Here is a 13,499-nt window from a genome sequence, read left to right as displayed (position 1 = left end):
TGGTGGAACTATACTGCAGTAACACATAACTCAGTCATACAAGAACACTCAGGAAAAACTTTAAAATGCCACTAGTATGGAGAAAAGATACGACCAAACGACTGTAATTGTTTCGAAATAATTTATTCAGTTATACAAATACAAAACACCTCTCACTCATTTATCATAAAATAGGTAGGTGTTGGCGGTGTTTACTAAATCCCCTCGTGTCGACATGGATCACCACGCCACAGAAACTGACAGCAGTTTGCCTGAAGATACAATACAGCTCAGATCAGATGTTTTTAACCAACAGTATGTGAAGAGAAATTCCATTGCTACTTAACAAAATATGATTCTGTGAGGTTTTCATTTTTTAACAAGCAACAAACAGCTCACATATAAGGAACAAAATACAAAAAACAACTTTGATGTTGCATTGCAAAACAATGGCTGCAGTTTACATGAGAATCATTGTGATCAGAGGTCAAATTTCTTTTTGATCCGATAGAAACAGAAATATCGTCCGTCTCTCAACATGTTCATTATTCATTGGTCTTCCATAGGCTACTTCACATTCTACACTCTTCAGCAAGATGATAAACTGATGATACGTTTGACAGAATGAAGTTCAAGTCATATTTATTAAAACGGGTTTCTGCCGATCTGAAAAACAGTACACACAAAGAGGGGAAACTGGAGATCGACAAACAATGGGGATTTTAAAAGCTCCACATGAAAGCATAATTTTTGCATGTCACATTGTCTTGTGCTTTGGCCTTTAAAAGGGAGAATGCATCGCACTAGTAGGGTTTGGCTGGATGTACCTTCAAAAACAGCTTAATTAAAAAAGGTACACATTTTCATTTGACCTAAAACCATAAAGAGGTGTTTTATTGTAGCCAGACAAATGCTTTCTGAAGTGTTCTTGTTCCATTTTGTGCCCAAGCTCCATCCTTGTTTTGTCGCTGTAAAATGTCTGCACATCATGTCCTGCTATACTGATGCACTCGTCCAAAGTCTTTTACTGCTGTCCAAACAAAGTGTAGCTTGCTAAAATAAGAAGGGTACAGTTTATTTCAGCCATAATGTGGCAGGGCATCCTAAGTCAGCAGGCAGCTTGAGGTCTCCCTGCGTCAGACTGATCCTCTACCGATCAGAGAAAGGCTGATGGTATTTCTATCGACCACTGAAGACACGGTTGGTATTCAGACAAGCTCGAGTACCTGCATGGAGAGAAAAGACAGACGTGTTGGGTTATCTGCGGTTTATGATGAGTGCAGTCAATGTGAGACAGGTAAGGCTGCCTCTACGCTGATAAATAAGATCAGTTTCAAATAGTTTATTTGGTAACAAGTTCTTATTGTATTAGATCAAAAAATAAAGATTAAGTCACTGGCATAAACCAGCAGCTGTTTGTTTTTGTCAAACGACAAACTGGTCAGTCTTAAATAGGCCTGATACTCTGACTGTAATCTATGACATGGTCTGATGCAGGAGGCCTGTGGTTGTTGGTATGATTCATCTACACGTTTGTGCAAAATGCAAACCTTGATTGTTCCTTGACTGTTTGCAGCAATCAGCACATTTGACTCCTGAAAAACAAAATATTTGAAAAACACAACATAGTTTGAGTTACTGTATGAATTGTCAATTACTTGTAAAACTGTCAGTTTAATTTATACTTAAATGTAACCGTAAAACTTGCTACATTATTTGTCTTGTTCATGGTTCACACACACACCTTTCAATCTTAACAAAAGCATCAAGATGAAATATTTTCTGACTTAGCAGCAGTACAGATGTATTGGTTCAATATTCCATTAATATATCCAAGTCAATGACAGTGTCATAATGAGGAGAACTCACTCCGTCAGGCAGGGCCCTCCAACAGACGGCACTGACAAACTCGTTTGTGTCGTCTTCCTTCTTATCCTTGTCCAGGACACTCTTTACCGTGTCAAACTTGAACGTTAACAGAGTCTTGGATAGTCCTTTGTAGTAAAGGTAAAGGGAGTTGTTCTCACTTCCTGTAAACACACACAAACATGGAATGGTAATTTTTATTTGCAATTATTCACATAATGGTATTTGTGCCTGTATAGCAGTGGTCCCCATAACTCTGGACTCTGGGTTTGGGAAGTGTTAGAAAATATTTTTGCGATATAGAAAAATAAACATTGTGTCCCACAGCAGTATAGAGAAAATTATCTTTCAGCTGAGTTTTAATGATTATCTGTTGAATTATATCACAAACATAAATGGTTGCAAAAACTTTCTGTATGCATGTCAAAATAAATGCACCCAAGCGTTTCTGTTGACTGAATGCAGTCTTTTGTTTAAAAAGGTATTTTTATTGTGAAATATTTGCAGGAGCAGATGATGCACAGCTTCATACTGTATAGGAATGGTATTTATTTGAGGACTAATTTTATACAAGGAAATAGTCATTTATGGCCATATCCAAGTCAAAGCCTGAGTATAATCATAGTGATGCAGTAGCAGCTTCTCTGCAAAACATTTTGTTAAAGCTAAATATTGTGCATTGAACAGATGCTGTAAACATGAATTGATATTAATGTGAATATTGTGCATTTAATAGATAAAGTTGAACAACTGCTTTTCTGTTTAAATGTATGCTTGTACATTGAGCCTTTAAACAGAAATTCCCAAAATAATAAATATGACCTATGAATAGGAATAAGTGTGATTTTTGGAAGATATCAGGGTGGTAGATCTCAGTTTACGGTGACCACTGCTGTACACCGTATCATGTGTGTATGTCAGCTGTTGGCAAAGACAACAGGATAGGCAACACTCATAATTGATTAGCCATGTTGCGTTCTACACTGGTGTGTCATGACCTAAAAGAGCCAAACAGCAGGTTTTTTTGTTTGTGTCTACACCATTATTTCAAAATATCCCAGTTTCTGCTGGTTCTGATGAAGACGCTATCCCATAGTTTATAAACTAAAACGGGGCCAGCAGCATTTCCAAACCTCTGGAGTAGTGTGCATGGATGCCAGGTATATCCGTAGAAGAGTTGATGCATTTTCAATCTAAAACCTAAAAGTATGGATGTAGCGTAAGTTTGTCCTCTAGACTTGAACATTTGGTGCAGTGGTGCCTCTGCACTGATAAAAAACCCCAAAGAAATGCTGCATTAGGCATTATTTACAAAAATCGTCTCATTCAAAGTAAAACGCTTACCGCAGGCAACATAGTCTCCATTGGAAGCGAGGCCTACAAAGTTCTTCTCATTGATGTGACCCTTGAAGGAGCGCAGACAGTGGGTTTTGTTGACGTTCCACAGCTTCAGCTGACTGTCTGTCGAACTACACATTAAAAGGGCACAAATAAAATTCAGAGCTGGAGGGCATTTTGTGATGGGACTTTCAAGTATAACTATCTCCATTATTTTCCCATCGATACAAGTATTTTTCATGAAATGTGTTTATTTAAAATTAAAGATCTGCAAATAAAACTATGAGCTTCATGAAAATAAAGACAAATCTAAACAGGAAGATAATAAGCAGGGAACATCTAAATATTCAAATATATTATATATAAAATATAGTGCTTTATGTATATAAAGAAAATTAAACCCCACTGCTCAAAATAACAAATGAGGCTTAAATGACTTACGCAGAAACAATTTCTTCTCCGTTGACAAACTTGGCGTAGGACACAGCCTTCCTGTGACCTTTGAACACCATGATTGGTTGCTTAGTGTTGCGTAGATCATAGTAGTGGACACAGTGATCTTTGGGGGAAAAAACGCAACATAAACACTTGACTATTTAACCATGAAGGCAGGCAGCTTTAGCAAAATGACAGTGCCAACGCTTTGCTCACGTCTGTGCGTATCTAACAAGCTGTGTTCTCCATCTGTTTTGTTGCCTGGTGGCTTTAATTCAAGACAGTAAACCAGCTATTCAAAGTTCAAGTAGGGCCGTCCTTTTTCAGACTTTGTGGACTTGGACCACGGAGATGCAGAGAATCTGGTAAATAATCCGGGGCAGTTCACATCTGCTGGTTTCATCCAATATTAAGTTTCTTGAAGAATAGATTCTAGGCACAAAAGCATATTTCTAATTCTTATTTCTCCTGTGGGACAGTAATAAATCGTTTTTAGGACTGCCAGTCTGTGTGACCACAAAAAATGTTATGGTCTACAAGGAAATATTACAGTGGTTAGATGTGTGTGAACTAGGGTCAGAATGCATCAATAATGGTAGAGTAAAATTTGATTATTTGCCTGAGAAATGTCTGTCTTTTCCAATTCAGCATCTTTTAACATCTTAATTACACTGCGCTATTGTTAGGCCGGAGTCTGTCCTTGTGCCACAACCTGTAAACCTGCCTTTACACCATGTAAGATTAAGATGCGTTTATTTATACCAAACACAAGCACAGACATGCACAACACACTCATGCAATGGTAGGTCAATGTATCCTCTGCATTTAACCCATCTGGTGCAGGACACACAGAGCAGTGAGCAGCCATGTACAGCGCCCGGGGACAACAAATGTTTAAGTGAATTCCTATATAATCTTTGCAGAAAACCAGACACTCAACCATAACATACTAATCTTACCTGCACAGCCAAAGGCCAGATGATATCTGGAGGTTGGACTGAATTTAACGCAGCAGACGTTGGCCTTGGCCTCGATGCTAGCTACTGAGTTATCAAGATTGGTTGACCATAACTTCACTAAAAAAAAAGAGACAGAAATTAGAGGATTAACAATCGGATACAATAAAGAGGCTGGAAAGCTGGAAGATGACCTTATATTCTCAAATCCTCAGTCACCTTTAGCATCATCAGAACCAGAGGCTAAGAGTTTGGGGTCCATCAGATTGAAGTCAACACTCCAACACCTCTTTTCATGTTCCTGAAAGGGAACCGGGGAAACCATGAGAGGGTGTCCGTACACGTTATCTTTCCACACAAAAGCATTTTAGACCTTTTTATTTTTGTAAAGACGTGTTTGAACTTTGTTGTTTGTGATGTTCAGAAATAAGGTTTGAGTCTATAATTCTCAATCTTTTATAAAGACAGAGTGTCACGGTTTCCCTTTGCATATGAAGCCAATATAACGACAATTTGAATCCTCAATTATTTAACAAACAATTCAATAAAGACAACCCTAAATCACCAAAAAGTGATGCTCTTAGAGCTCAGCATAATACCTGATAAACTTTGGACCTCTGGCCGGTGAATCCATCCCACAGGATGACAGTCCCCTCATAGTCACTGCTGGCCAGAAGGTTCTTGTGATAACTGCTCCAGCTGATACAGCTGCAATAAACAAACAAAGGCTGCGATCAATTTCACTGCACAGTGAGTCACACTCTTAAAAAACACTTCATCTGACTCAGGCCTCACTTTCTGGATTTTAAAGAAGAATGTTTTTACAGACCTTTGCTACAGGAAGAGCGTTTTATAGAATGTGCATTGGAACTATACAGACCTGCACAGCACTACAACTCAAGCCCAAGTAAAACAGTAATATGGACACATTCCTCTTACTTCTCAGTGCTGCTATGGGCTGTAAAATCATTCACGTGTCTTAAACATTTTATCACATCATGAATTAATCAAAAGAATTTTATTAGTGGAAATGTGGAAAGCAGTGGGGGAACTATAGAGAGAAGTTTTAGTGAAAACTAAGAGTTTGTTAATCCTGGCATGAGGGAAGCTCTAGATTTCCTGTCCCGTAAATAAGATTATTTTAACAAGTAAGCTTTAACTGAAACGAAGTTAGCACGGTGCCTTTGTCTGTGTGAATCAAACCTGCTCGTTGGCAGGATTTCCTCATCAAACCCTAAATTTGTCTGCCTCCTCAAATATTAAACTACAGTTCGTGGCTATCCTGAGCCAAGAATAGAATTCATTCACTGTCTTTAGGACACTGAGAATCTGAACATTAAGACAACAGTCAGGTTGTCACTCAATTCCCCTGCATTGTGACATTAACTGTTTATTACTGTATGACTCACTGTATGTAGAAATACAACAAACTGTGCAAATCTTTAAACAGATACAACTCTGATCAATGAATAACTTAGTTGTATTGTGATTGGTCACACTGATGTAACATGATGGATGTTCGGAGTCTATCCCGCAATCCCGCAAGACATGTTTTAAAGTTTTCCACAACCTCCTTCCTCACTGAAAAATACAGAATGAAGGCAGAATGTGGCTACGAATGGTGAGTCATATTATCAGAGCTCCATTGATGGTGTTTTTTTTCCCCATTCGCCACTTACACACTTAAATCAGCATGATCTGCTGTTCTGGGACTGAAAGCTCTGAGTTATATTATCACCTCAGGGTTAGGCCCAGAGTTTGTAAAACCTGCTTTCTGGAAAACTTCCCACAAGTTACAAGGTAATCAGCACGCGGCAAACACTGCAGTGTAGGATCAGAGCGAGGCCTGTTCATGCTTCCTCTTATGGGAAAAGATTATTTCTCTTACCTGATTTTAGAATTGCAGGTCATTTCGTTGACAGGGTAGTGGATGTCCACTGCGTCCTGGATTACAGTGCCGTACTCAAATACCTTGATCTTCTTGGTCACACCAGCAATGGCAAAGTAGTCACAGTCACGGTCAAACTCAATACTGAAACACAATGAGAAAACAGTCAGAGATTGTACGTTCACAATAAAATAACATATATATGCCCTTTCCTCTGCTTATAGAGGATCAGGTACTAAACTGCAGGATTATAATAAAATTTGTTTCTAAATGGCCAATTTCTTCTCATACCTGGAGACTATACTGGAGCCATTATAAAGGTCACTGGCATAGGAGAGGGTGGCCAGCGGCCGCACAGAATTGTAACGGGTGAACTTGGACAAACACTCCATGAAATCATCCAGTTGGTTCAGGTTCCTGCCTTCATCTGAAAACAACAGAGACACCATTAATAAATATACGACACTGTCAGCGATAACATCTACATATTTATTGGTGTTTGCGGACAGCTTTTTAACTATTTCCGAGCCTTTTGGATCAGCACAGTTCTTTTGTTTGACACATGAACTACAGTAACTGCAGTGGGGTCCAAACATCTGAGATTCCTCTGCAATTCAAGTGATCTCAAATGTGCTCTCCCACTGTATATGCTATAATCATACTAAAAGTTAAATGAACTTCATGCCATGTTTTAACGCGAGTACAAATTGTAACGATATTCATAAAACAAAGAAAAACAAAGAGGTTGGATTTGGTAGCATGAACCACAAGTTCTGAGTTCTTCCAAACCTAAGAGCTGACACATTTCACCAGAGAATAACATGCATCTGTAACAGCAAGAATTTTTAGTAAATTGGCCTTTATTTAAAAAAATACTGAAACACTTGGGTGAGAAGGACAACCATTCATCCCACCAATCTCTGAAGTGAAATATACAAGAACAAAAGTCCCACTCAAGTAACTGTACTGTTTTCCTCTACAGGATTCCTACCTGTGATGCGAGACATTTTGTTGGAGAAGTAGCACTGTTCTAGATCCTCAAAGTGAGCCGTCAGCCTCTTTCTTCTGGACGCCAGGGTGCTGTTATACCAGGTCTGTCGTTTTCCCTGGGGAAAACAAAATCAAGGGGGTTACAAATACAGTCAAATCATGCTGTATTCAATTATAACCCATTTATTAGATTTATGGAGCATATTTGTGATGTTTATTTTCACACGACAATAAAAATGTTATCTGAACTTTACAAGCCCTTGTTTAGTAACCAAAATGTGTGTACAAGGATTTGTTAAAAATCACAGAGGGACTTTTTCTCATTTCAGGCTAAACTAATGGACTGCATCCAATTAAAAAAAGACACCACAATAAGTGATACACACATAAAAAGTTAAACACATTTAAAATACATTTAACACGAATCTGACAATAACAAACAACTTTTAAACTGTGGAAGAAAATACACAAAAAAACAGCAATAAGCCGAACTGTGTGTTACTGATTTACCTGGGTTGTTCCACCAAATCCTGGAGGCTGGATGTAATCTGGTGGCTCAATAATACTACTGCAGCTAGCCAATAAAAAAAACAAAAAAATACACATTTATAAAAAGGTACACCATACAACAACGCCAAACAACTACAGAGCATTTTTGGGATTACATTAAGTTATAAAAAGAGTAGTTATTATAGAACAGAAGGTAAAACATTGTTATCAGTAAACTCACATTTTAACTAGTTAACATCAGAGGTGAATATGGTTATTACTACTGTGATGATGATGGATTTAATTTACAGATATAATTTGTGAGAACACAGGTTCGCTGTACCTGGGTGCTGGTGAGGGAGCCTCCACATTAGGCACCGTGCACTCTGCCTCCATCATTGGAGAGTACATGCCGCTCATTTCCTGGAAAAGGACACAGACATAACATGTTCGTCTTTCTCCAGCTGGTATGATGAGTGGTTACAGTTGTTGTCATTTCAGAACATTACATGGTTCCATCAAAACCTGCTGATTGCCTCTCTAACCTTCCCATAAGAACGTCATTAATGGGCATTTTATTAATTAATTCAGAAAATAAAATAATTTGTATTCTCTCCGTGTGTTCAGAGCCAAACTACAATAACTAACTTTGCATCGTCTACTTCCAGCTAACAGTTTCAAGGCCTCAGGTTTATAACATGCACATGGAGATGTTCTGTTTCTTTACCTCAACACGCTTTATGTCTTCTTCAAGAAAGTTGAGCTCTTTCTGTAGCTGCTCCAGTTGCTGTTGACAGAGCCAGAAACATAGATTAGTAAATCTGCCTGTTCATCTTTTTTGATTATTTTTATAAAGACAGTTATTTTACAAGTGATTAAATCCTTGAAGAGCTGGACTTTTCTGCAATACATTAAAACTTATATTTTCACACATTATTGAAAACTACACCATGATCCCAACAGGCCATTCATTGTATAGTAGTATAAAATCCCAATATGGCTAAGTTTAATATGATCTTTTGAAAAAAACAATGGCACCTCTCTCTTGTTTCTTCTGGCTTCTTTGAGGAACTCCCTAAGGATCTGTCTCTGTGCTGCTTGAGATTCCTAATGGAAGGACAGACAAAGTACATAATCACATGCGAGCACAAGCAAAGCCACTGAATACATTTGCTTAACCACCAATGGGATAATAAGATAGGGGAAATGCTCTGTTCTTAGAGGAAAATGCGTTCCTTTTATTATTAAAATCTTTGTTACTACAAATAAATCTAAAGATGATGAATTCCCCTTTCAAATATGCACAAAACACACACAAACAAACAGTAACTCTGCTTTGTATTTTCACTGCAAAGTAAACTGATATGTAGAAATGGGCAGTTGCATGTTTGACTAAAAGTAATTTAATGACATGTGATACATTAGTAGAGATGAGGCTGTTCAATCGAAACAAAAAGGTTGACAGGTTATACGTGCTATTTCAATTTATATACACTTTCTAAAATATACACTTGGTATATTTTAGAGTTACAAATGTCTGTTGCTTGGTTACTGCTGCTGCTAAGAAACTGACCAGATTTGGTGTTGGTGACTTTGGACATACAAACAATATAATGGCGACACTTTTTAAATGACCTCAACTTATCTTTGACATTTCACCATATGTGATGCAACTAAATTTCAAAACTGAGACTTGTATGAACTGTCAGAGACAAGATAAAAAGAGGATGTGCCAGGCTAAGAGAGAGCGAGATGTGTGCCAGGTTAAACTGCATTTACTCAGTAAGTATGTCAACATAAACCATTAAAAACACTCACACTTGCTCCCAACGACCAAGTCGAGCATTACTGAATAATACAATTCATATGACTCAACAACTCTTAACGCTGCCTGAAGCTGGTCCTTGCAGGAACACTGATAAACTATTGACAACTGCTGGAAATGTGATTCTTACATGTGTTCCTGTGTCAAATAGAACAACAGCGGAAACTGTAACACTACACTAAATGGAAGAGCTATATCACCTTATCATACTGTAAAACAGCTACTTAAGTGCCTGTCATCCATAAAAAATAAAGACAATGTTTTTATGGTTCAGTTTGTAGAATTTAGTCTAGTCTAGAATCTAGTTCTAACCACTGACGATGTGGCCCGTTTTCACTACAATACACGTGTTATCATGTTGGTGCAGCTGTGGCTAAGGGGGTACAGTGGGTATGTTCCTCCTTTGTCATGGAGAAACAGGTTATGAAATATCTGTGGTTCAAATAATGAATCATTACATATTTTTATCATGGAATATTGCACAGCTCTAATTGAAGCTAAACAGCCAAGATGTAGATATAAAATTCTAAGTAAGGGTTAGGACCAAACATTAAATGCATATAGGATCATCCTCAACTGTTTACTTACTGCCTCCAGCTGCTTTTTCTTCTGAACAAGCAGTTCCAGCATCAGGTTGACATTTGCCAAGTCCAAGTTCTCTTGGTCAGGACTCAACACATCCTGGAAGACCTGCCACCTAGACCCGTTCTGGAAGACAGAGACACTGATCAGTAACAAATTAGAGTCAAAATACAGAGTGTGTGAGTTCGAGGGATTCACAGAAAAGGAGACATGTATGCATTGTACTTACAGGATGATCCAATTTTAGTCTCTTTTCATCTGCCCTTTGCTTCTGTTTAAGGATCAGTTCATTTACTACAGGGGAAGGGGAGAAATGAGAGGTGAAGAAAATTGCCAGACAAACCATCAGGGCAAAACAGCGGAGCGCGATACTCGGGTCGAGACAGTTAAGTTGTTTCCCTTGATTTGTTTATGCACTTTCACTGGAGTATGTTCTCTTCATGATGTCGGAACATAACTTTTTATCTTATAGATTTTTTTTTTAATTTATTAATGGTGAAAACCACATTCTAGTGCGTCTTTTTGTTAAGCTTTGGGTGGATGAAAAATGGAAGAAACTATATTTGTGAATGGCGAAACCTACAGGGGCAACTTTAATGGGAGATCTGAGCAGCGTAACTTGTATTTGGTTAAACATTCTTCACAGACGTCCTCATGACACAAGCGTTGAAGTTTGCATATTCTTGCAGACCCTCATCTACATCCTAATTTAATTTAAGTATGTTTAATTGTAGTATTAAGCCTAAATGTCAAAAAAAACAATCACATTATAGGTTTCTTAATAGCACAGTATAATGGTTGTGAACCATGAGACAAAACATTTATGTATTCACATGCAAATACAGACGTTAATTGGAGCAGAACCATAAGTATGTTTCCATTGCAGATGTGTTTTATGGTGGTCTGGAAGCAGGAAAGAGCAAAGTTGAGCCGTTTTCAGGCATGCACTACGGAGAGCGTCCACAGAATTGGGCCCAGACTTATAATTATGAACAACACTGCAGGAGATTCTCCGCTCAGACATCTTCACTAAAACACAGAAATCTGCAGAGGGATCAGGTGAGGGGTTGTGCTGCAGGCAGAGGCAGGATGCAATGTATTAATTCCGATGAGGAGATCAGTGGGTTATCTTTTTAGCATCAACACCAGTGACTGTCCATTTACATCTTTGTCTGCATCTTCTACATGCATTGCTCCTATTTTTAATCCGAAGATATTTGTGTGTTGCTTTTTCAATTTTGCATCCATGTTAGAAACATTGTCAACACACCCACTTGCTCGTAGTGAACCCTCAGAGGGATCTCCTGCTGTGTTCTCACAAGGGCTCATTTGGACATTCTCCAGAGATCTCACTACGGGGTTGGCAGGAGAAACTCCAGAGAAAGACCGGAGCCTGTCACTCGGACATTTGCATTCTCACATACAGCCCCTCCAGAGAATGTCCAGAGATTATCTGGAGTTCAGTGCATGTCTGAAAGCAGCTTTGGTCACTTTTGTATCATTTGATTTGTAGTACCTACCAAGAAAGTTTGGGTAAAGCTGATCTACATTATCCACAACATAGTTACACTTGGGACATCGGTTGCTATCCTCGAGGCTCTGGCGGATACACTTGAAACTGCAGGGAGGAGAAAGAATTTAAATAATCAAATCAATTTCAAATCGGGGTCCTCACACGAGTCGGTGCTCGAGCCCCTAATGAACTGTGTTAAACAGTAAAGGGACAGTTTGAACTACCAGCAATCATGTTAAGTTGTATAAAACTGCAAAAACCCACATAGAGCGTAGACGTGTTGGACTTCTCAATTCTCACTCTAAACTGTTTTATCCTTTCCATTACCTTATTTTGACCACCGACAGAGACCAGTCAATCACTCCACCTGTTTTAACACGCTCATTCTCAAATTCACCCCACATTTTAAGTCATCACTAAATCATCTGAAAATCTCACTTTGCAGGGGCAAAACAACAGTCAGATACAAAGACTACTTTTGGCTTGTTGAAGAGGCAAAACTATGAATCCTTATTTGAGCAAACAACGAGTACTTCAGGAGTTTGTTGGACAGGTGGAGGAGAGGAAAGTTGTACCTTCCTCCAGGTCTGCCTGCGAGCATCACTGATACACTTAATTAAACAGCTCCTCCTTGTTCTCACACAAACTTCCTAGAATTGAATGCACAAACACAGATCCCTCGACACTCACCAGAAACTGTGGCCACACTTTGTCATGTGTGCCTCCTCTATCATTTCGAAGCAAATGGGACTGGAAAAGCAAAACATAAGAGAAGTTGTGTTGAGTGCAAGTTGCAATTTGGTTCTGAAACTTTTCCAGCAGTAGCAGTTGTGATGGCAATGCCCTGCAAAGGGACAGAGACTAACCAGACAAAATCATTGCTTTTATCTTCGTATGAGTTCAGGAGGCCGTTGTATAAAGGTGCTTGGTGGAGGGTTTTCTTTCTGCTGCCTGAGGACGCAGTGGGTCTGCTCAGAGATGCAAACGTGCCCCGGGACGAAGGCACGGCGGCCAACGTTGGCACCGCCAAGACGCCCTCGCCGGCTGCTGCCAGGGTCCGGGTGGGCACAACATTCCCAGAGTTGTTGCCATTACTTGTGACGGCGTTGCTGCCGCCGCCGCCGCCGCCGTTCGTGTTCCCGCTGCCTCCGGTGCTACTGCTGCTGGTGCTGGGCACGGAGCTCGCACCGCCAGGGCTTTGCTGTGGCCGGCCGCTTGACATCGCGCAAAGGCCCGACGAGAAACTCCCCGAAATCCGCTGCGTCGCTGCTCAAAGCATCCGGACGGGCTGCTATTTGGCCGCTTTGGAGGGTCTCGGCTAGCTAGCTAGCTGGCTCGCCTGTGTGCTAGCATCCTGGGAGGAAGCAACAGTGCCCGAACATCCAGCGTGTTTATCTTGTCCGTTTTCGGTCGCTTCTGTCACTGGCGGAGTATTAGAAAGTGTCTGTGGCACTAAAACAAACAGACAGGAGCACGCACACGGACAAGTGCAGCCACAACTGCGTTGCTTGGGAGATTAGCCGGTTAGCTTGGGTTAGCCATGGGCAGGAATCGCTTTGACTCTCCTCGATTACCCAGTTTGCTCCCGGCTTTCAATCACTGCCCCCTAGCGAGGAGGAGTTAAACTGTGCCGGTGGA

The 13,499-nt window shown here is 39.8% G+C and overlaps 1 protein-coding gene across 1 annotated transcript; it reads right to left on the bottom strand.

Annotated features, from left to right (window-relative positions):
- Positions 1-106: 106 nt before the first annotated feature.
- cop1 (COP1 E3 ubiquitin ligase) lies at positions 107-13,447 on the bottom strand. Its single transcript, XM_062404567.1, has 20 exons — positions 12,728-13,447; positions 12,552-12,611; positions 11,869-11,966; positions 10,578-10,642; positions 10,355-10,474; positions 8,980-9,048; positions 8,669-8,728; positions 8,285-8,364; positions 7,963-8,026; positions 7,454-7,568; positions 6,754-6,889; positions 6,463-6,606; positions 5,174-5,282; positions 4,794-4,875; positions 4,578-4,694; positions 3,625-3,742; positions 3,190-3,314; positions 1,849-2,009; positions 1,530-1,574; positions 107-1,205 (listed from the first exon to the last, which is right to left on the bottom strand). Exons 1-20 carry the CDS (start codon positions 13,081-13,083, stop codon positions 1,188-1,190), a joined length of 2,142 nt encoding a protein of 713 aa, XP_062260551.1. The 5' UTR covers positions 13,084-13,447; the 3' UTR covers positions 107-1,187.
- Between the last annotated feature and the right edge of the window lie 52 nt (positions 13,448-13,499).

This window comes from Platichthys flesus, chromosome 14 (genome assembly GCF_949316205.1).
Source record: "Platichthys flesus chromosome 14, fPlaFle2.1, whole genome shotgun sequence".
In the NCBI taxonomy this organism is placed as follows: Eukaryota; Metazoa; Chordata; class Actinopteri; order Pleuronectiformes; family Pleuronectidae; genus Platichthys; species Platichthys flesus.
Note: the sequence above shows the minus strand (reverse complement) of the source record. Positions and strands in the feature narration are given on the sequence as shown.

Coding starts and splice junctions, on each gene's coding strand:
- cop1 (XM_062404567.1), bottom strand. CDS start 13,083: ATGTCAAGCGGCCGGCCACAGCAAAGCCCTGGCGGTGCGAGCTCCGTG. Junction 10,475..10,577: donor GACTAAAATTGGATCATCCT/GTAAGTACAATG, acceptor TCTGTCTTCCAG/AACGGGTCTAGGTGGCAGGT. Junction 6,607..6,753: donor GGCTCCAGTATAGTCTCCAG/GTATGAGAAGAA, acceptor ATTGTGTTTCAG/TATTGAGTTTGACCGTGACT.